The sequence below is a fragment of the Gopherus evgoodei genome, chromosome 6 (genome assembly GCF_007399415.2).
Source record: "Gopherus evgoodei ecotype Sinaloan lineage chromosome 6, rGopEvg1_v1.p, whole genome shotgun sequence".
Taxonomy (NCBI): Eukaryota; Metazoa; Chordata; order Testudines; family Testudinidae; genus Gopherus; species Gopherus evgoodei.
Window position 1 is genome coordinate 85,764,131 of NC_044327.1, and position 25,178 is coordinate 85,789,308.

General features: G+C 40.1%; 1 protein-coding gene across 8 annotated transcripts in view; it reads left to right on the top strand.

Annotated features, from left to right (window-relative positions):
* Positions 1-23,165, top strand: part of BDP1 (B double prime 1, subunit of RNA polymerase III transcription initiation factor IIIB) — a 78,178-nt gene extending 55,013 nt beyond the window's left edge. For 5 of the 8 annotated variants that reach the window (XM_030565710.1, XM_030565715.1, XM_030565711.1 and 2 more), the window contains 9 exons: positions 1,301-1,424; positions 3,133-3,319; positions 4,918-4,978; positions 10,088-10,286; positions 12,986-13,202; positions 14,111-14,153; positions 15,853-16,135; positions 17,751-17,997; positions 20,314-23,165. In XM_030565710.1, coding sequence (XP_030421570.1) covers positions 1,301-1,424; positions 3,133-3,319; positions 4,918-4,978; positions 10,088-10,286; positions 12,986-13,202; positions 14,111-14,153; positions 15,853-16,135; positions 17,751-17,997; positions 20,314-20,439 — 1,487 coding nt within the window. In that variant the 3' untranslated portion in view covers positions 20,440-23,165. Of the gene's footprint in view, positions 1-1,300; positions 1,425-3,132; positions 3,320-4,917; positions 4,979-10,087; positions 10,287-12,985; positions 13,203-14,110; positions 14,154-15,852; positions 16,136-17,750; positions 17,998-20,313 lie in introns of those variants that run through there. The other 3 variants (XM_030565714.1, XM_030565716.1, XM_030565717.1) reach the window with 3 other exon arrangements.
* Positions 23,166-25,178: the final 2,013 nt, after the last annotated feature.

Genomic DNA, 25,178 nt, shown 5'->3' on the forward strand with positions numbered 1-25,178 from the left:
AATGTAATATATGCCATCATATGCCAGCAATGCCCCTCTGCTATGTACATAGGCCAAACTGGACAGTCCCTACAGAAAACGATAAATGGACACAAATCAGATATTAGGAATGGCAATATACAAAACCCTGTAGGAGAACACTTCAATCTCCCTGGCCACACAATAGCAGAACTTAAGGTGGCCATCCTGCAGCAAAAAACACTTCAGGACCAGACTTCAAAGAGAAACTGCTGAGCTTCAGTTCATCTGCAAATTTGACACCATCAGCTCAGGGTTAAACGAAGACTGTGAAATGGCTTGCCAACTACAAAACCAGTTTCTCTTCCCTTGGTTTTCACACCTCAACTGCTAGAAGAGGGCCTCATCCTCTCTCTGATTTGAACTAAGCTCATTATCTCTAGCCTGCTACTGGCTTGCATATATATATCTGCCCCTGGAATTTCCACTACATGCATCCAATGAAGTGGGTATTCACCCACGAAAGCTCATGCTCCAAAACGTCTTAGTCTATACAGTGCCACAGGACTCTTTGCTACTTTTACAGATCCATGCTACTTTTACAGATCCAGTCTAACACGGTTACCCCTCTGATCTTTTGAAACTGTTTTATGTTGTAAAAGCTACCTTAACAGGCACTGGGCCAAACTGAGTGGGTAAGAATAACTCTCTGCCGCCTGATGATTAGGGCTCTGATGTGGGAGACATAGGTTTGGATCCTTGCTCTAAATCAGAAAATTTAACCCAGATCTCCCTTCACCCAAGTGAGTGCCATAACCATCTGGCTAAAAGTTAGAAGGTGGCTTTCTCCTCCTTCAGTCATTTTGTGACTCTAGGCCAAATTTTAATTTCTGGATAAAACTATTTGGCACATTCATGGCAAATTTGCAAATTGTTTCAGATCAACTGAAACCGCATTTTTAAACTATTTGTCTGAATTATTTTGCCCAACTCTAGTTAAGAGTGTACCTTTTTAGGTGTCTTTTTTTTTTTTTTTTTCCCTGAAAATCTTGGCCATAAAACTAAAACAAAATTGAAAACTAGGCTTCCTGTTCATTTCTACAGGCGTGCATCAACATTTCAACACCAGAGTGTCCAACTATTAAATTCCATACGTGTCTCCTGTTCTTGTATCTCCTCCAAGTGTAACCATATTTGTCTTTGTAGTATTTTTATAAGTAGTCCCATAAGCTAATGCATATATAGTAGTGTAAGGCATTCAAACAGTAAGTCTTCTTGTTGTTGGTAGCAAAATATTACACACCATAATTAACATGATTTCATTTAATTTTTAAAATCTTAGAGGGGAAAGCTCTGAGAGAGACCATAGAAGAGCAGAAAGTGGATCTAGAATGGAAGGTCAGACCAGCTCAGAATAGTTCTGCAGGTCTGCAGAATTTTGGATCTGGAAGCACAGACCTTGCCGAGTAAGTAGATAAAGTTAGCATATATGAAAAAATCCTTTATTCATATGCTAATTGGTATGTGTCTTAAATGTTTTGGACTAAATTGTCAAAAACGTGCATTTCAAATGGATGCAGAACACAAGGAGATGTACATAAAATATACATTTAAATTGTGGGAAACTGGCAATGGTGTCTGCAGTTGTTTTGGATGCACGACTTTAGTTCCACAGTGTGGTGGGGGTTTTTTGGGTGGGTTTTTTTAAGGCCTTTATGTACTGAATATCCTTTATGTAAGGCTAATGGAATCTAAACTTTTATTTGTATGTTTGGCAGTGTAGCCACTATTGAGTCCCAGGAACTTAGAAAGCAACTAGGTCCATTTTTCTGATGGATACTTTGGATGAAATTTATGGAGGTCATGGTTCACCTGTGGGCTGTTTGACTGTCCTTGCAGCTAATGTCTCACTCTGGATGCCTTGTGAGACTGAGCTAGGAGAGGTTTTGTCAAATAAGGCATTCCCTAAAAGTATTTTATCCTTAGATTTCTGTGGGATTTTTAATATTTTTTCCTTAATAGAGGACTCTATTTATGGTATAAAGTGTTTGTTTTTTGTATGATTTGTTTTACCTTTTGCATTGTCATGGTATAATTCCCCACTCTGAACCTTAGCGTCCAAAAAGATGGGGTACTAGCATGAATTCCTCTAAGCTCAATTACCAGCTTCGTACTTGTAGCGCTGCCACCAACCAGGAATTCCAGTGCCTGGTACACTCTGGTCCTCCCAAAAACCTTGCCCGGGGACCGTCTGGATCTTAACACAAGGAAAGTAAACCCTTTCCCTCACCCGTTGCTTCTCCCAGGCATCGCCTCCCTGGGTTACCCTGAAAGATCGCTATGATTTAAACTCCTTGAATCTTGAAACAGAGGAAAATCCACCTTCCCCCTTCCTTCTCTCTCCCCCTCCCAGACTCTCCCTGAGAGAGAAAGTAATCCTAACACAGAGAGAAATTAACCTTTCTCTCCCCCTTCCCTCCTTTCTCCCCACCAATTCCCTGGTGAATCCAGCCCCAGTCCCCTGGGGTCTCACCAGAATAAAAAAAAATCAGGTTCTTAAACAAGAAAAGCTTTTAATTAATTTTACTGTTTTTTCTTCCTTTATCTTTTTGTAAATTTTAAGATGGAATATGTTACCTGGTCTTTCAGCTATAGACACTGGGAATACCCTCCCAGCTTAAGTATACAAGTACAAATTAAAATCCTTTCAGCAAAATACACATTTGCAAATAAAGAAAACAAACATAAGCCTAACTCGCCTTACCTACCTAGTACTTACTATTCTGGACATATAAGAGACTGTATCAGAGAGATTGGAGAGAAACCTGGTTACACATCTGGTCACTCTCAGAACCCAGAGAGAACAACAACCAAACGCTAACAGCACACACACAAACTTCCCTCCCTCAAGATTTGAAAGTATCCTGTCCCCTGATTGGTCCTCTGGTCAGGTGACAGCCAGGCTCACTGAACTTGTTAACCCTTTACAGTCAAAAGAGACATGAAGTACTCCTGTTCTATTAACCCTTAACTATCTGTTTATGACATGCATAAAGGAAGTATTTCAGCATACAATAGCCATAACAGCCTTGCGGACTGCCTAATTTGCCCCATGTCACAATATATGTTACATATTGTTTATTTGGTTTCAAATTAACTGTATACATTTTTCAGAACAGAAAACAAGACAAGAGAGACTTGGGAAGCTTCAATGGAGTTAAAAACTCCTATAATATCTCCAAAAGCAGAGATTTTCCTACCTGGGCTAGAGAATGATCCTAATCAAAGTTCTACTGGTGTCCTTCCTGAAAATAAGCCTGGTACTGTTATGCACAACTTGCATGAAGTTCAGTTGAGGCAGGTAAAAAGAACTTGTATTTTTAAAAACGTGATATATTAGAATGCCTGTTTTTGTAAGAGGCTGTAAAAAGAGAAGTTATTTGGAGAAACTTTAAAAAAATGTTATTGCCTTCTTTATAGTTTTCATCCATTCTGGGTGACTAAGTGAAATTTAATGGCCTATGGTATTCAGGAGGTGAGTTTAGATGAACTAATGGCCTCTTCTGGCCTAAAAAAAAATAAATAAATCTGTGAATCCTAAATCATTTTTTTCCTGATTGGATAATTTAGTCCTGAACTATCATAATATGCACATGCATAGCATAGATATGCAATGTTGGGATTTGCATGCACCCATAGATATGTCCACACAAATATCCCAAATTGTGCTCCCCCTTTGAGGTGTGCATGGTTGTTATACACATTTGATTCTTTAGCCTTATATTGTACTTCTAGTTCTGCCAAAATGCTATTATGATCAGACTTGCATTTCTATACCTACCTTCTCTCATTTTCTTAAAAATTATTATTGTCCTTTTTCTGGCAAGATTTTGGATTGCCAAGGTGGGTGACGTAATATCTTTCATTGGACCAACTTCTGTTGGAGAGGGAGACAAACATTTAAGCGTACACAGAGCTTTTCTTCAGGTCAGCTTATCTGGCTCACCGACAGAATTTGGTCCAATAAAAGATATTCCCTCCCCCATCTTGTCTCTCTAATATCCTGGGACCAACATGGCTTCAGCAACACTGCATATAAGATTTTAGATTGAACTTTCATGCTATTAATTGTCTAACAATTAACAAACAAATGCAAAAAAAAAAAAGAAAAAACAAAACCCTCCTAGTTATTCTTGGTTTCTTAAACCTTTTTACTTTGGTTATTGAATATACAGTACTTCAGTATAATGAAGGGCATTTTAGAGATCCAGTAAATTGCCAAGCTCTTGACTTCCTTCTTGATGCTAGCAGGGGCTAAATTATTACAGCTCTTTAGCTTTGCCCTTTGCCAGTTGGTTCAGAGCTCAACTGACTGCCCAAGTAGAACCAAGTGCAGGACTGAATGTACCCTCACAACACTCTTCCTCCAACAAGAGTGCTATAAAATACTATTTTTTTTAGCAACATAATCTGCCATGAAAGGGAAGGGGAAGGAAGAGTGACTAAGCTCAATATTTTTCTCCAAGCTCCAGAGTGTTTCCATAATAGGTAGGGGAATTGACGCTCTTTGCACTGCTGAGCAATCCATTATATGAGTCAGCTTTGCAGGGTTGTGTGGTAGGAAAAATAAACTTTTTTTTTTAAACATATCATTTCTAGAGAGAATGAAGATAAAGTACATATAAGCAGAACACACAATAATGCTTATAGTTAAATTACCCAAGTATTTCTAGTCGCCATCATCTTTATATCCTTCCATCCTAAATACTCAGCATAGTTTGGAAAAAAAAAATCAACAAAATCTGGATAGGGTATGGTTAAATTACTCTGCATTGTTACTCTTAACACTTGACTTTTGTTTTGTAAACACTTATCAAGAATTCTTCATAACACTTTTTTTCTGTTTTCTAGAGTTGTTTGCCAGGCTTGTTAATATTTCTTTTGAAATACTTTTTCTAGACTGAAGCAGTTACACAGGAGTTTCAACAGCAACACATAACCAGCACAAAAGAAACTTCAGGTACAGTACATTAATGGCCTAAAATAGCAAAGCAATACTTGCTAACCCAGCTAGGTGTAATATTAAGTCATTGTGTCTCAGAACTGCTTTTCATAATTTCTTTTTTAGTGTGAGTGTAAGTAAAAATAAAATGAAAACAAAATTAGTACGGTAGAAGTACTCATGCAAAGATAGATCAAGAAATTAAGAACTTTCTATGATAACACTGATGTAATTGATCTTTTATGATTTGATATTAAAGTAGCTTGAGTTAGTGATGTGCAGATAATTGATTTTTTTTGCTATTGTATATTTAAATTCATGCCACAAGTCACTGAAGAGACTTAAGTTTTGAAGCATTTTTAGATGTTGCCTCAGTAAGCTTACACATTTTAATGCAGCAGAAGATATTAAGTGGATAGAACAAACGAAGATAAATAAAAACAAAATTCAGAACCAATACAGTTTGAATAATAATAAAAAAAAACCTTGGAATTATAAATCTGAGACACTTACTTTAAAGGAATTAGTCTCATTTTAAGGTTGTAATTTACACTTTCAAAACAAAGGCATATGTGACTCCAGGCTCCTTATCCAATTGTGCCTTGTTACTGCAGAGGTCTTGCAGTAGTGAATCATCTTTCAAAACACATGAACTGAGATAAAGAAGCAAAGTGAATTAAGAGTGGAGTAGTACTTTTAAATCAACAAAAATCAAGGAGTTTCTGCATTATATTAGAGTTGTAGCTTTTTTATATAATTTAGGTTTAATTTTCAGTCTTTTCCTTCTAAGCCATTCTTCACAAACTTTATTCGGGGTATTCTAAATTTAGTGATACATTAAATATACTACATACAGCATGCTAATAGCTTGTTCTTCGAGTGCTTGCTCATATCAATTCTAATTAGGTGTGCGCGTGCTGCGTGCATGATTGTCGGAAGATTTTTACCCTAGCAACACTCGGTGGGTTGGCTGAGGCACCCCCTGGAGTGACGCCCTTATGGCACCGGATGTATGCCTCTGCCGATCCAGCACCCCCTCAGTTCCTTCTTACCGCCCGTGATGGTCGTTGGAACGGTGCAGCATGACTTAGCTGATCTCCACTTCCCTAGCTCTTAGCTTGTTTATATCTGTAGATAGTTGTTATAGAGTAGTTTCTAGTTGTAGTTATTGTCTTTAGTGTACATAGTAATTGGAAGTAAGGGGTTTCTCCCTTTCTCAAGCTCGGCCTGCCTTCTACCCTGGAGACTTTCTCCACAGCACACAACCTGATTGTGCTCACCGAGCCGGTACCATCACAACCTTCGGTACCACCAGTGTAGGCTGTTCCCTTGATAGAGCGAAATAGAGTAGGCAACGATCCTGGTCCCAATCCAGATCACGATCCTGATCCAAGCGCTGGTCTTGTCTATGGCACCATTCGCAGTCCCGGCACTGATCACCATCTCAGTGCCGGTCGCACTCATGGCACCGCTCTGCCTCTCGAAGATCTCCTTCCCGGTACACTCGGTACTGATCCAGCTTCCGGCACAGATCCTGGCACCGGTCTACTGGGAGTCGTTCCCGGCACCGCTCCAGCCATAGATCTTCATCGAGGTCCAGATCTGCCTCCCAGCACCAATACAACCTTCAGTCCCGATCCAGATCGCAGTACCGCTCGAGACCACAGTGCTGATCTCCATCTCCACGGTGTGGGCCAACAACACAGGACAGTGCGATCCAGCATGAGTGATTGGCTCCACCTTGGCCGTCCCACCCCAACTCGAGATCATCCCAAGCAGAGAGTGGCTACCACATCCATGCCCAAGACATGGCCAGTGCTAGTCAATGGCATTAGGGGCAGGATCCTGCTCAAGGACCCCCACAATGGTCCTTTTGGACCCCTTGGGCTTACCATCAGGTCCAAGGTGTCCTATCGGGGGCTTCTCGCTCTGCCAGCTTGGAACTCTGGGTCCTGAAGGCAACTGTCAGTCCATGTCCTCCTCCTCCTCCCCCTCTCTCCTGCCCCCCTCTCGTCCCTGGGGCTCAGAGGCGACAGCCCTACCCTCAGCTCAGGCCCATGCCCCTAGTGTGGTGGACCTAGGGCAGCTGGACCCTCCCCCTCCAGCCCCCGCAAGACTTGCCCCTCTGGGTCCTACGCACAGTGGAAAGTGCAAATCAACTTCAGTTTGTTTTGTCCCCCCATCCCTCTTCGGGGACGCCTCTCATGAGCAACTCCTCCTACAGGAGGTGCAAACGCTCCTAACTATCGGAGCTATAGAGGAGGTTCCAAAGGAACTGAGGGGCAGTGGGTTTTACTCCTGTTCCTTCCTAGTCCCAAAAGCGAAGGGTGGGCTACGGCCCATTCTGGACCTGGGCGGACTCATCAAATTCATGGTAAATTTGAAGTTCCACATGGTTTCCCTAGGGATCATTATTCCTTTCCTGGAGACTGGTATGCCGCCCTCAGCATGAAGGATGCATACTTCCACATAGTGATTTACCCGCTGCACAGGTGCTTCCTTCGCTTTGTGGTCAACCAACAGAACTTCCAATTTGCTGTCCTTCCCTTCGGCCTATCCACGGCACCAAGGGTCTTTACAAAGTGTATGGCTGTTGTAGCTGCCTCACTCCGTCAACATCAGATCTAAGTATTTCTGTACCTCGATGACTGGCTCATTTAGGGTCGCTCTGAGCAACAGATGCAATCTCATGTTCAGTTCACTATGAACTTGTTTGGACAGCTGGGCCTGCTGCTCAATGTTGAAAAGTCCACTTTGCAGCCGACCCAAAGAACAGACTTCATCGGAGCAGTCCTGAATTCAAATCTTGCTCGTGCGTTTCTGCCGCACGCCCACTTCCAGTCCATGGCAAGAATTATCCACAGCTTCCAAAGCTTCCTGACCTCGACAGCACGCATGTGCCTTGGTCTACTGGGACAAATGGCATCTTGCAGCTTTGTGACCACACGTGCCAGACTGCGCCTCTGTCCACTTCAGGCCTGGCTCTCATCAGTGTAACGCCCAGGCTGGGACAATTTAGACACAGTGCTCACGGTACCGACAGAAGTCTTAACCTCCCTGGTTTGGTGGCTGAACCCCAACTTGGTAGGTGGGGGACCTGCAATCCCTCCATCTCACAGCACTGGATGTTGCATGGCTAACTCAATCTGAGCTACGTTGCTCCCACTCGGTGTAGCATGTACTCTTGGGTAGCAGAAAGCCCTCTACGAAGTCCACGTATCTGGCCAAGTGGAAGTGTTTCTCCTGCTGGTGTGCCCTGAGTAATACTGCCCCTTTGGAGGAGCAGTACCTACCATCTTAAACTATCTCTTGTCCTTGAAACAGTAAGGCCTGGCGATTTTCATCCATCACAGTACACCTAGCAGTGATTTCGGCCTTCCACTTGGGTGAAAATGGGTGCTCGGTTTTCTCCAATCCCATGGTCAGCAGTTCCTCAATTTGTACTCACAAATTCGGCATCCGACCCCTACGTGGGACCTCAGCCTGGTCCTTTCCAGACTCATGGATGCCCCGTTCGAGCTGTTGGCCACTTGCTTGCTCCTGTACTTTTCCTGGAAAACAGCTTTCATCACCATCACTTCAGCAAGATGTGTGTCAGAGCTTCGAGCCCTCACATCGGACCCACCATATACAGTGTTTCATAAGGACAAGGTACAGCTGCGACCACACCCCACCTTCCTTCCTAAGATGGTGTCTGCCTTCCTTGTCAACCAAGACCTCTTCCTTCCAGTCTTCTATCCGAAGCTGCATGCTTCTCGATGAGAACAGCTGCATTCCCTAGACAGTCGCAGGGTCCTCACCTTTTACATCGAGCAAATGAAACCTTTTAGGAGGACGACCCAGCTGTTCGTAGCTGTGGCAGACCGGATGAAGGGCCTCCCGGTCTCCACACAGTGCATCTCGTCCTGGATTACATCATGCATCCATGCGTGCTGTGACTTGGCTGGTGTCCCAGCTACACACCTTACCGCCCACTCCACTCAGGCTCAAGCTATGTCCTCCACCTTCCTGGCTCATGTACCCATACAGGAGATGTGTAGGACAGCAACTTGGTCATCGGTGCATACCTTTGCTTCCCACTACACAAGAGTGCAGCAGTCCAGGGATAATGCTGCATTTGGTTCAGCGGTCCTTCACTCTGCAACATCTCACTCCGATCTCACCACCTAAATAAGGCTTGGGAGTCACCTAATTGTAATCGATATGAGCAAGCACTCGAAGAAAAGATGGTTACTCACCTTTGTAACAGTTGTTCTTCGAGATGTGTTGCTCATATCCATACCAAACTCGCCCTCCTTCCTCTCTGTAGGAGTAGCCAGCAAGAAGGAACTGAGGGGGCGCTCGGGCGGCTGGGGCATATATTCGGTGCCATAAGGGCGCCACTGCAGGGGGCACCTCAGCCGACTCACTGAGTGTTGCTAGGGTAAAAATCTTCCGATTGTGCAATGTGAAGAGCTAATTGGACAATGCTGAGGTCTGCTAGATTTGGAAACTGATTCCTTGTTTTTAATTGCCTTCTTGTTAAAGTCATCCTAACCGGTGGCAATTGGCTGTTATCTATCTGTTAATGTTTGACTCTTGGAAAAATATGGACTTGTAGAATGTTAGGATTGATACCCAATCCTTCTGTAGCAGTGTACCATCACCGGTGTTCTGTGGGACTAGAACCTGGGACTTCTGCCAAAATAACAAGCTTCTGCTGCTTTAACTAAATGAGTAATTGTTAGCCACTGGTGGTGGTATTAGGTTCTTATCTTTGTGGATAGTGGATGACTTGTCTGATTTAATTAGCGTAGCACAAGCCTATAGAGTGTCTGCTTATTATTGTGCTCATCTTTCTGAGTGAAGAGTACTGGCTGGGGCTCTCCTCAGACACACAACACAGCTCTCAATCAGCTAGAAGGATCACTATGGAGCAATGCTAGGTTTCTTCCTTCTCTCCCTGAAGAAGCCAAGCATGTTTCCACGATACTCTCAGCCTTTTCTGGCTTGAGAAACAAACTGTGACAACCTAATACTAATTGTGGAGAAGGGCATGATACAACACATACCTGCTAGCATTTAAATAGTACACTTTAAATTGTAGGGTTTCATTATCTGTTTCTTGTCTTCAACATGTTTTGGTAGTGAATGGAAGTGGTAATGAATATCCAGAGGAGGCAGAGGAACAGACTTTTATTTTAACATTGGTGGAAATTCCAGCTGACTCGAGCGAGTACCATGATGCATCTATGTCACTAGAACAAGCTTTGGAACCATTGCTGCCAGCCCCTATACTTCTCACTCCAGTGAATACAGGCTTAGCTAATGTGATGGGAGAGCCGAGGTAAATGATCAATATACTACAAGATAAATGTGCATTTATTTCTGAGCCTCTCAGGCTAACTTATTGGAGCCTCTAAAGTTAGATACATTGGAACTAACTAAAAGAAGAAATGCAGGAGAAACCACTACCTGGCTCATTTATCAGCCTCACTAAAACAAGTGAAATGTGATCGTGATTCTGTGAGCAATAAATCAGTTATGTAAATCTGCTATGTTTTAATTTGTTAAATATTTTGGTCATGTGCCAGCAGCACATAGTTAGTTTTCACCTGAATTTTCTTTTAGTGGGACTCTTGTAAAGCATAGTTCTATATTGACTTGAATATTTCTGGTGAAAAGTAATGGAAATTATAAATCTGAGCACCTTTATATTTTCTAAAGTACTTTGGACTCCATAGCTAAATCACTTTTTCTAGATTTTTAAGGTCTCATCTTTCTTGGAACACTTTGGTGAAAATGACAGAACATAAGAATTCTTTAATTTTTTCATTCTGTTGATTAATAATACTTTCCTTGAATAAAGACAGACAAAATTATTTTACTGATGTCAGACTAAAGCTTACAGCAGTACAGGAAAACAACTAAGAGTTTGAGTATGCCTGTTACATTGATCTAATATGGGGTGGGCAAACTTTTTGGGCCAAGGGCTACATCCGAGTGGGGAAATTGTATGCAGGGCAGGGGCAGAGGGGTGGGGTGCAGGAGGGAGTGTGGGCTGTGGGAGGGGGCACGGTGTGCAGGAAGGGGTTCAGGGCAAGGGATTGGGGCAGAGGAGGAGTGCATGGTGTATGAGGGGGCTCAGGGAAGGGAGTTGGGGTGCAGGAGGGTTGCAGAGTGCAGGAGGGGTGCAGACTGCAGGAGGGGGCTCAGGCCAGGGAGTTGGGGTGCAGGAGTGATGTGGGGTACGGCAGGGGGTTGGGGTGCACAGGGGTGCAAGGTATGCAGCAGGGAGCTCAGGGTAGGGGGTTGGGATGCAGGAGGGGTGCGGGGTCAGGCAGGGGGCTCAGGGCAGGCAGTTCAGGGGCTTGTTGCAGGTGGGATTCAGGCACTGGCCCGGTGCCACTTACCTAAAGTGGCTCTGGGGTGGCAGCAGTGCGCATGAGGACCAGGGCAGGCTCTCTGCATGCCTGCCCTGGCCCTGGCCCTGCACCACTCCAGAAAGTGCTCTGGCTCTTTTTTGGGGGGGAGGGGTGACTCCATGTGTGCTACCCTTGCTATGCCTTCAGGTACCTCCCCCAAAGCCCCCATTGGCCACAGTTCCCCATTCCCGACCAATGGGAGCTACGGGGGGTGGTGCCTGGGGGCAAGGGCAATGCATGAAGCCCTCTGCCTGGGCGCTGCAGGGACGTGGAGCTGGCCGTTTCTGAGAGTGGCGTGGGACCCACGGCGCCATGAGGGGAAATCCCGCAGGCCAGATCCAGCCTGCAGGCTGTAGTTTGCCCACCCCAATCTAATATGACAGTGCATATTTTCACATCACACTTGTTGAAATAGGTCTCACATTTCCATGAAATATTGCAACAAAAGGTAAGCATAGTAAATTACAACAATATACTGTAAGTTAAGAGGAAGGGAAATCTTCCTAAGAATAACATAGTAATACACTTTTAAAACTTTGACATGCTTTTTTAATGTATAGTTCTCTTTCCATGTCAGTGTGCATGAAACTGAGCTTAAGCCCTGAACTGGCACTGTAAGCTCAGCTGTTAAGCCTGCTCCTCTCTCTATTGAAGATCCTCCCCTTCAAGAAGGAGCCTCAGCCATGCGGCTCTGGAGCTCCTGCATCAGGGAATTACTGCCTGTTTGGCCCTTGATGATGATAGGGAAAATTACTGAGGGCCTGTAATGGAATATGTCTCTCAAGTCTACCTGTATCCTTGTAGGTTTGCCCTGCTCCCCTAATTCCTTTCTGTGGCAGGCCAATTTTGTCCTGGTTGTTCCACTGGACTATCATCCTCACCCAAGGGTGTGCAGTGGAAATCTAATAGAGATGAGGCTGCAAGTATAAATACCTTGAGCATCTAGAATACTGTAACCATTACAGTAAAATGCAGTTAATAGTAATGCATGGATTGATTTATGTTCTCATGGAAATGGAATTTAATTATATTTGACAATCGCTAATATGATTATAGCTGTATCTTTTATCTACCATAACTGACAGGAAGAACCCCATTCCCCTTGGTGGTCAGGGATAGTGCAGCAAAATGCAGATCTCAAAATACATGTTTTATTAAAAAAGTAATTGTTCTTTTTTACAACTCACTGAAGCAAACACATCTTCTAGTATGTGATATTTCACATACAAGTCACCTACTATGTTTTATATATGGAAATCTTAACAGGCATATAAGAAAATATGTTATTAGACTGAGTTAAATGAAATATACAGTTGAAGCAGAAAATGAAACAAAATCTTAAAAGAAAAGAACAAGATCTTCTTTAAAAAGACCGACCGAAGATGTCATGAGAATTTCTAGTTCCTTGTGGTTTTAAAAAAACAAAACAAAAACTTGCAAGGTTTACCATCTAAATGATAAAAACTTAAAAGGGTTTGAAGCAGTACATGTCGTAGATAAGAATATAAGCAAAGATTTGTTTCTTAATCATCTTATAACTTTGTTGTATACACTACACATTTGATTTTTAATTTAATTTTTTTAAGATAGTAACTTTTCACAATGGTATTTATAAATACAGCATTGGATCACTGACCACTACAGATGATAAAGCTGTTACCTCTTTAGACAACTGTACAGGAACAGAAGGACTGCAGAGAGCATCAATAGAGACACTTACTAATTTGGATGAGACATCTTGGAAAAGGCATGCTATTGATCTTGAAGAAAGTGACACTCCTCCTGCCAAGCGAACTCCTTCTACCTCAGCAGAGGATAATCTGGCAAACACTTACAAGGTCAGATACTAATTCAGGAAATACCCTTTTATGCGTACTATGCATTTGAAGTGTCTAACTGACTTCAAAGTAATGACTGTATTAACTAGATTAATTACCTCATTTGAAATTTTTGCCAAGAAGCTTTTCAGCAGCAAAATGGAAGCTATAAGTTGCTTTTTGTTTCAAGCAGTGGGACTGCTAAATACTCTTTAAGTTCTAGTTTCCATATTCACTTTGGGTATACTCATGGGCCCTGTTTTCCACTGTACTTTTTACTTGATATGCTTACTAATTGTTTCTGTGCATTCACCCACTTTCACTTTTTTTGATGGTGCACTTGCTGCAGGGGAAGATTCAGGCATATGCTGGTCACTTGGCTATCTTGTTTCAGGGAAGGTAGCATCATGCTTATTGGAGGAAATCCATTACAGGAAAAAGCTGTATGGCTAGAAATATCTCCACCCCTCTTTACTGGGGCACTAGCCACAAAATGCTAGCTGCAAAGGAAAGCTGGACAAATTTCCCATACTGTGAGGTGACCAAATTATTGGGAGTGACTTGCGTGTATTTTTGCTATTGAGTACAATGTTTTGAGGTGTGGGAATCTCTACACTGTGATGTCAAGGACTCCAGTAAGAACCTTGTGAATTCCCCCACCTTCCTTGCTTTTATGCTCTCTGAACTTGAGACCCGTGTCATGGCTCTCTGGTAGTACCCTGAAAGCCTGCTTTTCAATCAACACTAGGGGTCACAAGTGACATGAGGTCCCATCACGTTCCTGAGTGTTGAAGACCTTTTCCTTCCTATTATTTGTCCCTAGTTGATTTAAGATCTGTAAATGTATAATCTTATTTCTGTACTAATTTTTACTGTGCTTTTTCTTTGAAGAAGAGAAATTGACTTTTAAATGTTGTTGTTTAATACAGGAGTCTTCAGTTAAATCAATACATGCTCCAAGGAAAATTGCTGGTAGGTGAATTTTTGAGATCTAATGCATATGGCGTCTCTTGTAAATGGTAGCTAACATTAATTGCCGTTTTGCTAACTAATCCTACCTGCGGCAATGTATTCATAAGGGGAAAATTGTCTTCTATTCACTTTAATTGCCAATTACCTGCACTGGGATTAGGTGTCTAGCAAAATTTTGTATATTCATGTTATAATTCAACTGGCTTCAAAAACAGAATTATAGTTGGAGCCTCAAATAAGATGATTTTCATGAATTTTAAGAGCTGCCTCTTATTTGTACATTTCTAAAAGTAAGATTGTTTTTTGGTTGTTAAGTAACTGACCTGGTTAGGGATTTTTGCCATGACTAAGTTTAGAATCTGTTAGAAGAACATATCTCTCTTTCACGTTGATTGGTGCAGTCTTTTTCATTCTGAATTATAGTCAATTAGAGGAAAAATTGTTACATTGTTATTTAAAGATACTGAAGCAAAACTGTTTAGTAATCTGATCTTCCTTGTTTAGCTAACTTAACTCTTAAATTGGCAAAGATTTCTTATTTGGCAAATATGTTTCCACCTGTTTTGAGTGGAGCAATTAACCGATGATCTGTATTATGCCAAACTATCTTTTTATGCATTTGCAATTCTAACAAGATCAGCAGAGATCTTGTCTTACCTGCTATGAAGTCTCAGCAGAGAGAATGCAAAATGTTTGTGGGACCTTATAAATATAGTGGAGATGCTTTCTTTTTAATATCTCTGTGATTGAATAAAGAATCTGGATAATATAGGGCTTGATGGAAGCTCATTAAAGTCAATGGAAAGACTTTCAATTACTTCTGTGGGCTTTGAATCGGGTCTACAGCTTCCATGCACAAAATGCATCATATCAGAAATAATAGTCCCCCTCTATACAACTTACAACAGTGATTTTATTTTTGGTCACGTTGTTACTAAAAATATGTGAAGATGTTGGAAGGAGTTCTAAGAGGGTCAACCAAAAAAAGAACAGGGGACTGGAGCGACTGATGGATGAGGAAATACTAAAGAAACCAGATATGTGTTTCTTAGTTAAAAGGCTTTAACTGAAAGAAGGATTAGCCTATACATCGGAGACATAATATTTGAGCTAATGCAAAGAGAAGGGATGTAACTGTAAAAGAAATGGAATGAAGTTGAGGGAAAAAAATAGTAGATTGAATATCAGAAATTTCCTGACAGTGAGATCTGTTTAGCTCTTTGCACTTTTTATAGGGGATTTCATAGTACTACTTTTAAGTTATGCAATAGTCTCCCAAAAGAAATTATGGGAGACCATATCTTGGAAAAATTCAGGGTGATTGGGCCAAGCCCTAGAAAGTATAATAGGGAGCACTCTGCCCTAGCAGATGGTGGATTGCATGACTTAATTGATCTTTTCCAGTTCTAATGTCTGTGAGATCTTGTAAGGTTTTCAGTCCGAAAATATGACATATTTTAAAAAATTAACTATTATCTATTGAGAAACTTAGCTTGCTCACATTTATTTAAATAACAAACAAAAATAACACTAGTGTCAGTTGTAATGCCCTAAAACACTACGTCTTTTAATACCAGCAGCACACTAGTTTGGACCATGATGTAGAATACTAATGTTATAAAAATATTAAGAGTATAAGTTCAGTGAATGAGAATTGTAAATTTCCCATTTATGCTTAATATTTTTTTTTCACTGAAAGGGAGAATTTCTGAAAAAATGAAAACTTCCAAGAAGAAAAAACTACCTACCTCTATATTTGTATCTAAAACTGCAGAAAAAGGGAAATCTGAATCCTTTCAGAAATTAGGAACTATACCAGTTGAGGAATCGGCATGCAAATGTTCAGATGAGTTGGTGTCTGGAATGGACCATGAGGGAAAAGAAGAAGCAAATGAGCAAGAAAGTTCTATGGATATTGGTGAATCTGAACGTTTGGGTCATGTTGGAAGCACAGCTGCCCTTTCAAGAAGCCCAGTACTAAGGTATTTCTAGAACATTGGTTTTCAGCCTTTTCTTTCTGAAGACCCCCTTCTTATCAGGACTTACACATGGTGATTCTTCTACTTAGCATTGTGGGAAAAGCAGGATAGATGTAATCCCAGGTTAAAACCCCATACACTAGAACATTGTCTGTCCTTTTCTTCAGCAAAACACTAGAAAGGATCAGCTGTGGAATTTGAAATACTCTAGCCATGGAATGGTAACAGCATAGTTAATGGTGATTCATGCTGTCCCATGCTTTTCTGGCAATATGCCTCAGTGAACAACAGATTGCTCGTGCCTATTAAGTATTTGGCTTCTCTATTTACACAGCCAACACAGCTGCCTTTTGTGATGTAGATTCCGTTCATAGGATCTGGACTTGGGAAAACCAGATTGGTAGCTTTAATAAACCATTTATTTTAATTGACCCATCCTGTGCTGTAATATACTGTATAAACATATCAGTTTCTTTGAATTTTTCAGTTAAGTAATAGCAGTTAATACGCTCAGTGTGCTCGTTCTTTAATGCTGTATTAAGACATGACACTGCCCCCAGATTTTACAGTCTAGACAACAAACAGAAGATGCAACATGACTTTTATTCCTTCGTACGTTCCATTTTATATTTTTTAATTTACCTTTCCCCTTATATTTTAGTTCTGTTCCTCTAAGCATCACTTATTTACTCACCATTTTACTTTTCTTACAGTCATATGTTTTTTGTAACTCTCTACTTTTCCCTATCCTAGTAACATTTACCATTGCCTATTGGCCCCTGATGATTTCTCTCCTCATCTCATATCATTGTGGTGTGTGAGGTTTAGTTGTTGCTTATTTGTATTCCAGTGTCAACCACAATATGTAGGTGCTGTCCACGCATAGAAAAAGACAGTCCTTGCCTTAGAGATTACAATCTAAAAAGTGACTCTGGGCCTTTGCCCCAACTTTTTTTGTTCTTGAATTAACATTAAGTAACAGTTCACTGTGATTGGCTGTGCTGATGTTGGTAGAGTGAAGATCTGGTGCTGTTCCTGCTCCAAGGAGTGTGTTCCTTCTATATTCTGGGATGCTTTCTAAGTTGCCCTTGGGAGAGTGGGATTCCTCCTTCATGTGGTGTGTTAGAGGAGGCCTGTGGAAATGACACAGGAAGGAATTCCCTGCTCTTTTGTGGGTGAGAAGCTGGCACGTCTCCTCTGCAGCTGTTCCTGTTTCTAGGAGTATCTTCTTCCTAAAGATCTGGGAGCTTATCTTGGCCACTCTTGAGTAGTGAATGGTAGGCTCCATCTCCCACATTGTGCTGGCGTGGAGGCTGTTGAAGGCTTTTGCAGCTGTACAGGGAGCTTTCTCAACTCTGTGTTGATATTTTTCCAATTCAGATAATAAAAAACAAAACAAAACAAAAAAAATCCTGGGGTTGATTTAACCTATTCCAAATTATTTATTTTAGAATGTTTTAATCATCTTTGTATAATTTTATAAGTGTTAGCCACTAGATTGTAAGTCCAACTGTCATTAAATACAAACAATATTTCTACTCCATTTTCGTTGAGCAAGCTTGACAATATTTATATAAACCTTGAAACTTTATTATTATTTTTTGTGTTTTTTTAATAGGGCTGGCCGAAGACCTCTGGGATTTTTATCTTTAATTTGCAAATCAAGTAATGCTGAACCTGGAGAGGGTGCTAAAGGGAATAGACAGAGACTCCAAAAACCTCTCATAGCTGCCTCAAAGCAAAGTCTGAAAAGACCCACTCCATCCGCTGAGAACAGTACCGACACTCAAGAGTCCTGTTCCCTTCCCTCTACAAGCATCTTGACATCTGCTGAATGTGAGAATATAGGCACTGCTGCAGTTCAGGTACATACAGTTACCTCTGAACATCATGTCTATATGAAATGTAAAGCACTACTAGGAGATAACTGTGTGCGTGTGCGAAGTGATCACTGTGACATTCTTTTATAGATTTGTGGACTCTTTTTGCTTATCTGTATGCTGTGAAACTGAACAAAAGGACTATGTTGAATGATAGGAAAAAAACATAATTATTTCAACTTTTTTTTTAAATGTTGGAGAAACTCTTAGAGCAATGCTCCAATAACAGCAAAGGCATCTTAAGTTTTGGAATTAATGTTTCATTTTATATGATATTTTATTTCTCCCAGTTTCTGTCTCCCACTTTTATCTTAAATCAGGAACCTGAGGTCACTGCTTTGAGCACAAAAGATGGAGAGCAAACCCAGGCAGCTGACCACGTCTCTAAAAATTCCCCATTTGCTACTTTACCTAAAGGAGCCCGCTGTGTAGTTTTATATTTCCTGCAAAGCACAGGGGGGAGCCATAACTGAACGGTTAAAAATGCAGCTGCTTGATTACATCCCATCTCATTTGTACAGTTTATTTTCTCTCCTTAAGGAGGAGACAGTGTTTGTTAATATTAAATCTCCTCAGACTATCTGTTCTGATCTCTTGAGGTCACATTACATTTTCCACATTAAGTAAAAGTGAAACAGGACACGTATGCCAAAATAAGTGTCTGCACAGAGACTTGCACCAAAATAACAAAGATTTAGTTATTTCAGTGCAAGTTTGTGTGTAGACCAGACCAGCTGCCTTGCACTTTAAAAATGTTTGTGTATGTTTTCACCATAACTTCCAGAGATGTGACTCTCGTGTCTGCCTCAGAAATGATCAGGTCTGGCTGACTGTGAGGTAAGATTTCACCATGATTGTAAGTGAGTCAGTCCCAGAAAGATCTGTTGATGGCTCATGGTGACATCTGTTATAGTCTCATACGAAGCCAGCTCAGTCTTCAAAGGCCTTAAAGTTAAGACCTTAGGTTTGATAACAAGACTATGTGCTTTTGCCACCAGCTGCAAAGGTGATAGGCCACTAACTCCGTCCTATGCCACAGAAGCAGAGAACTAGATCCCTACTTCACACATACAGATGACCTTAGTGTCTAAGCACATGCTGCTGGTGTGCTGGACACTCATTAACCAATGCATCAACTTTTGCTGAAGCACCGAGCTCTGTTAGTGACAAGAGAATGAGTCGTTAGCTGATTGTGTTCGAGTCCTAGGTACAGCTCATCAGACTTCCAACTAACCTAGCACCAATAGCATCTATGCCACCAATAGTCCTTGAGGAGGCAGGATGTGTATAAATTTGATGTCTTGGCAGCTGGTTGCCTCTGTAGTTTTGAGGTCTGGGTGGTCCTTGGAACACTGGAGCACTGAGCCATCTGCAGATGAACTGTTTTATCTTCTAAATCATAATGAAAATTAATGTTAATGTTTGTAAAGCTCTTTGAAGATCTAAAACACAAGATAAGGATAATTGTTTGAAACCTCCATTAAATCCCCAAAAATTGTTCCCAAAGGTGGCTTTGGAGATTTGCCTTAGTCACTTGTCCTGCCAATATTTCTCGCTAACTTGAATGTCCTTCCTGACAAAACTGTGTATGAAAAGGTCCCTAGGCTTTTATTTGGAAATTCTAAATCTCTCAAAGTCCACACAGCTTTTATTACTTGACACTATGTTGTGCTTGTTTCCAAGAGAACCATATCTGATTGGGTCTTGCTGCAGCAGCCTGACAACTCTGTTTTGAGGGTTATGTCATCTCATGTTTTGTGAGAGGCATGTCTGCTACATGTCTGCCTCTGATTTGTATATATTTTTGAAATTTGCGAAGCAGCCACATGGTCTTCTCTGTACAAGTTTACTCACCACTGTTGCTTGAGATCAAATTTCCATTATTACCTTAGCAGAAATAGCATGTGAACCCCTCCTGTGAGATTTTGTAGATCTATGCTCAGGGCATCCACTCAAGAGTACGATTCCATTATGTTTTATATCTTTAATTTTAACTGATCAAGCTATTACCTGTAACAATTATTCTTTAATCTACTTGACCGAGTAAATGAATATAAGATTTGAAGGATGGTTGTACTAGTTCACTTGGTGTATCCCAAATTATTCTCTGAAACAATTTTGCTTGGGGAAATAATCTTTATTATGTTGGTAGTGGAAGGCCTATTGCTTTTACATTTTAAGTGAGTGCTGAAACTTACCAGGAGACTCTAGTTTGTACACAAGATGAGGCATTGATGCATGAGAAACAACAAATCTCAGTAGATTTCAAACCTGTAAATGCAGCCTTTTATTTTGTTGTAGGTTTCTTCTGAGTTTTCTGAGACGCAAGCTTCTTGTACTAAACAACAGGAGAAAGAAGAGGAGCCAACCAGAATCTCGGAATATTTTTTCAGTGATATCTTTATGGAGGTGGATGATTCAGAATAAACCTCTGGGATCCAAGAATGCAGTGTAACAGCAGAACTGTATATAGATGAGTTGCTGTGAATTCTCCTTTGTTCTTCCTTAGTCCTAATTTATTACCAGCCTCACTAATGGAGAATAACAAGCATTGTTGGAAGACAAAATCAGTTTTTCTCATTCTGGGTGATCTGAGCATTTTCAAACATTTAAGAACTAGATTGGCATGATGAGACTAAACAGTACCTGTTGGCTTACACTGTAACTTTTCAAGATGCAGGTGCTGGTTGCATGACTACTTTATAGAAGTGCAGTGAATGAATGACTATTCACATGACAATATCCCTTTAAATCATAATGCTGAAGCTTGTGGGGCTGGTTATAAAAGTTATTTGCTATACTTCTTTTTGTGAAGTTTCACTCCAGGAAGGAGAATTAACCTTCATATTTATCTCTATAGATAGGGAAGCAATTCTAAAAGCTTAGTGTAGTAAATACATAGAAATGTTTTTTATTATCGGCTATTTTATAGTCTTCTCCAAATTATGTATTTTTGTAATGACAAATTCACAGGTACGTAAGTTTAAAGGCTCTGATTAAAAACAAAATATTTAATCCCTTTTAAATGTACAGAGATAAACATGAGACTGTATTTATTTAATTTTAATTTATTAAAAGATGCTATCCCGTTAATCCTTTTTCATCTGTCTGATTTGGGGGTGAGGAGAAGATTAACATATCTCCCATTGCAAATGCTGATTTCTTTCTAAATTAAATATTTAGTACAATAGGCTAGATTCTGCTCTTGCACCGTCTTTTATATAGTCGTGTAACTCCATTGACGTCAGTGAAATTGCCCTAGTATAAATCAAGAGTAACTGCGAGCAGAATCAAACACAGAACTATTGAGTGAGGATGCTTTGAGGATTTGCTACTTTGAAACTGTTAAGTTAGAATGGTTTTCCTCATGTTTCCTGTCTAAGTTTTGTTCACTAGCACAGTGTAACTTAGTTTTTAGGGTGGTATTAGGTTTGTCACATGAAGACTAATTTTCCACTTATGTAATGAGGAAAAATTGCCATGACAAGTTAAGAGTCCATGGTCTCAATCTTAAAATCAGGCATTCTTCGAAAAGATCAGTATATTTTCATTCTTAAAGTCTTGACTTCTTGAAATTAGTAGTTGATATTTTAAATTAGACTTAGATAAAGTCTGCATTTTTCTCCTTGATTAAATGTTTGCCACTGGACATCAAGGGTACTTTCAGAACATGAGATTTACATAATGTCACATACCTCACGATGAGTATATCCCTAATTATGTTCCTTAACAGTTCTGAACACCCTTTCAAACCAGTTATTTTTTTACTCTAGCTTCACTTGCCACAGGTCAATCAGAAATGCGTAGTACAGTATATGTTTGTTTACCTTAAAGTTGTGCTTCTACCTTTAATTTGTATTTTGTGAATGGGTCTTGCCAAAACGAAAATAGTTCTGAATGAGAGAGTAAATAAAATATTTTGCTAAATTTGGTACTCAAACTGTTTTTTAAGATTATTTTGCCACCCTCTGCAAAGAAATATCTACTCTGTAGAGTTAGATGGTGATTTACTAGCAAATCCATAATTTATTTTCTAATTATAATGATTATCAGATTTCTCTTAAATCTTGCTGAGACTTGAATTTTTCATTTCAGAAGTTATTTTTGACTTGTAGCTTCTAAAGGTGCCCTCAAGACTGGAACAATAATCAAAACTAGACCCGCTATTAGGAATAATTAAAGTAGAAGCCCAGATCACTTACTTTATAGCAGCTAAATATGAGAAGCAATTACAATTTTAATGCTACAGTGGAAAGGGAAAACTATCCTACAATAGAATGGTTTTCCCCTGTTTTTCAAGTAAATGATAACTTGAATTTAAAAAATGACTGTACAAATGGATCCAATCACATGTCCAGTTTCCGGCCAGTGTCTCATGGTTTGACTATTTCATTTTAACTTGAAATACCCATTTTTGTTTTTTCTCCTTCTACTGTAAACATTGCAGTAAAGATTAACATTGTATACATGTAGCTAAGGCTACTGTACATTTTGTAGGGTCTGGTTCTTGTATGCAAATATTTTGTTAGTTATTGTTACATGCCGCATGTTGCATTTTAGAATCAGGTAAACCAGTTAGATCACCCCCACTAATATGTTCTCAGAATTGATTTGTGGAGGAGGAGGCTATCAAATAATGTACTCTAAGTACCTACTAAAGTGGTAAATACTCATTCATAGTATTTCAGATGCAATTCAAATGACAAGGCAAAAATAATTTGTATTTCATAAATTATAAAGACATTACAAAATTTATGGTGCCTTATTTATCCCTAATAGATGGAAGGGACAGCAGACCTTGTTCTTGTTGTTTTTTTCACAGCAAACCATGTGCACTTTATCAGTCTCTTTTTGAAGTGAATCCTATTTCTTTAGAGAGATAAGATAACGTGTGTTTTCCATGTTGGATATGAAAGTTGTATAAGTCATAGTGAGGAAGGAAACAGAACAGCATCCTGTGTTAAGTTCCACTGATCAATGGTTTATCATTTCTATTAAGATGTGGCAAAGGACTGTTTTCCTTGAAGAGTTATTTGACAAACATCCTATGTAATATTGTTCATCTGTAAGCTTTCGGGTTCAAAGAAAGCAGTCTGTTCTATATGTAAATTATGTGAATAAATACTTTTATATCACTTGTGTATTTGATTTTACTTGAGTTGTCTTCACAAAGCTTTTAGCAATAAACAAGTTTATAATGAGCCAAAAGAATAAACTTTTAAAGGTAATGAGAGTTGAATGGCTAAGATTCCCACATTAGCACTAATGCTATGTTTTGCCGTTCACCCTTGCAACATTTTACTTACAGTATTGTAAGGGTGGGTGAGTAGATTTTATTCCTTGATTGGCATATTTAAAAGAATGTTACAAAATTGCTATAAATTACATTTAATTTTTTCATTTTGAAAACTTTAGTTTTTCCATTAGCCACTTAATTTAGAGCCTGATATTTCTAGTATGAAAAATGTTCCAATGTTTTCTTCATGTAAATACTCCAGACTAGTGGTTCCCAAACTTGTTCCGCCACTTGTGCAGGGAAAGCCTCTGGCGGGCTGGGCCGGTTTGTGTACCTGCTGCATCCAAGCGGCTCCCAGTGGCTGCGGTTTGCTGCTCCAGGCCAATGGGAGCTGCTGGAAGCGGCGGCTAGTACGTCCCTCAGCCCGACTTACTTTTCATTAAAATTACAAAAATATTAGGGGCAGATCATGTCCCCAGACCCTTCTAAAGTGTGTGTTTGTTTTTGTTTTGCAAGGGGAGGGGGCAGAAGGTGTGGGGAAGAGAGGAATGTGGAAGTCCATGCTATAAATTTATAATCTGATTTTGTATAATTCCATCTGAAAAATTAATAATGCAAAAATCTTTTTTTAAGCACTAGACTGTACTCTAGTAATTCTGTAACAATGTTACATTTGGGTATATGATGATCAGTATAGGAAGAGGTAGATACTTTGTCTTCTTTTAAAAGGACTTCTATTTGTGGAAGTCTTGTGTGCGCGCGCACACGTAAGATTTTCATTATATATATAAAATTACAAAAAGCAGCTGAAAGGTTTCACTAATTTTTACCATATTGAATTACCAGAGTTACAGTATTTATATTTAAGGGACTGTCCCCTCCAGCTCATTATCTTATTTACTCCTGTAACAAATTTATAATGCTGCATTTTTACAAGTCATTTCTGTAGGAATAAACAATATCAGGGTATTTTTTTCCTCTTCAGGATAAAACTGAAAAGAATCGTATTCAAATACATCTTAGTAATAAAAGAAAATACAGAAAAATACTGTCCGCAATATATATTTACTTTGTTGCAATGTGAAACTAATTCAGTTTGTTACTACAAGTAGGAAACACCCTCTTTTTGGAAAATCAGGACCCAACTGCCAGTTGAAGAAAGCTTTTTTCCAATACTGGATCAGAGATATCAATAGACAATAGTTTTATCAACATCTGCACTTACCTGATGGCAACAGAGAAGGTTATTTGCCAGTAGGATAGGCACTAGGGGTCAGTGACAAAGTGACTAACCTATACAGGTTAGAGGAGTGTGTGTGTGTGTGTGTGTGTATAAACTTAGGGAGAAGGCTCTCCTAGTTATGTCACAAGGAAAGCACTGATATCCTTTAGGTGCTACTGAATTCCTGATCCACCATTACCTTCCTCATCCCTTTTGAAACTCTACTTTGGATAAATATCCTACTCTTAGGCCTGATCTACACTACAAAGTTAGTTTGACGTAAGCTGCTTTGCATTGACCTGGTTGTGCACATATCTACATTTAAAGTTGTCTCCCACTGTTGTAAGTGCCCTATTATGCTGACATAGTAACCATCTCCTTGAGTGGCGTTGAGCCAGGGTTGATGTACATAGGTCATTGCAGTGTGAGTAGATGCTGCATTACCTGTGTTGACATTAACAGTCCTCCAGTGACTGTCCAACACTGACTACTTTGGTCACAATTGTGAATTCCACTGCCCAGGGACATGTAGATTGGAAGGCCCCCTCCCCCACCTTAAAACTCCTGTAAATTTTTTTAATGCCTTTTCTTGATTGTTCAGTTGAGTGAGCCTACCCAGCAGCTCTCCATTGTGTGCAATGGCCCAGCTGCCCATGGTAGCTAGGCACTCCAGTTGTGTTCTTGCCTGAACTAGAGGGGAGATACTGA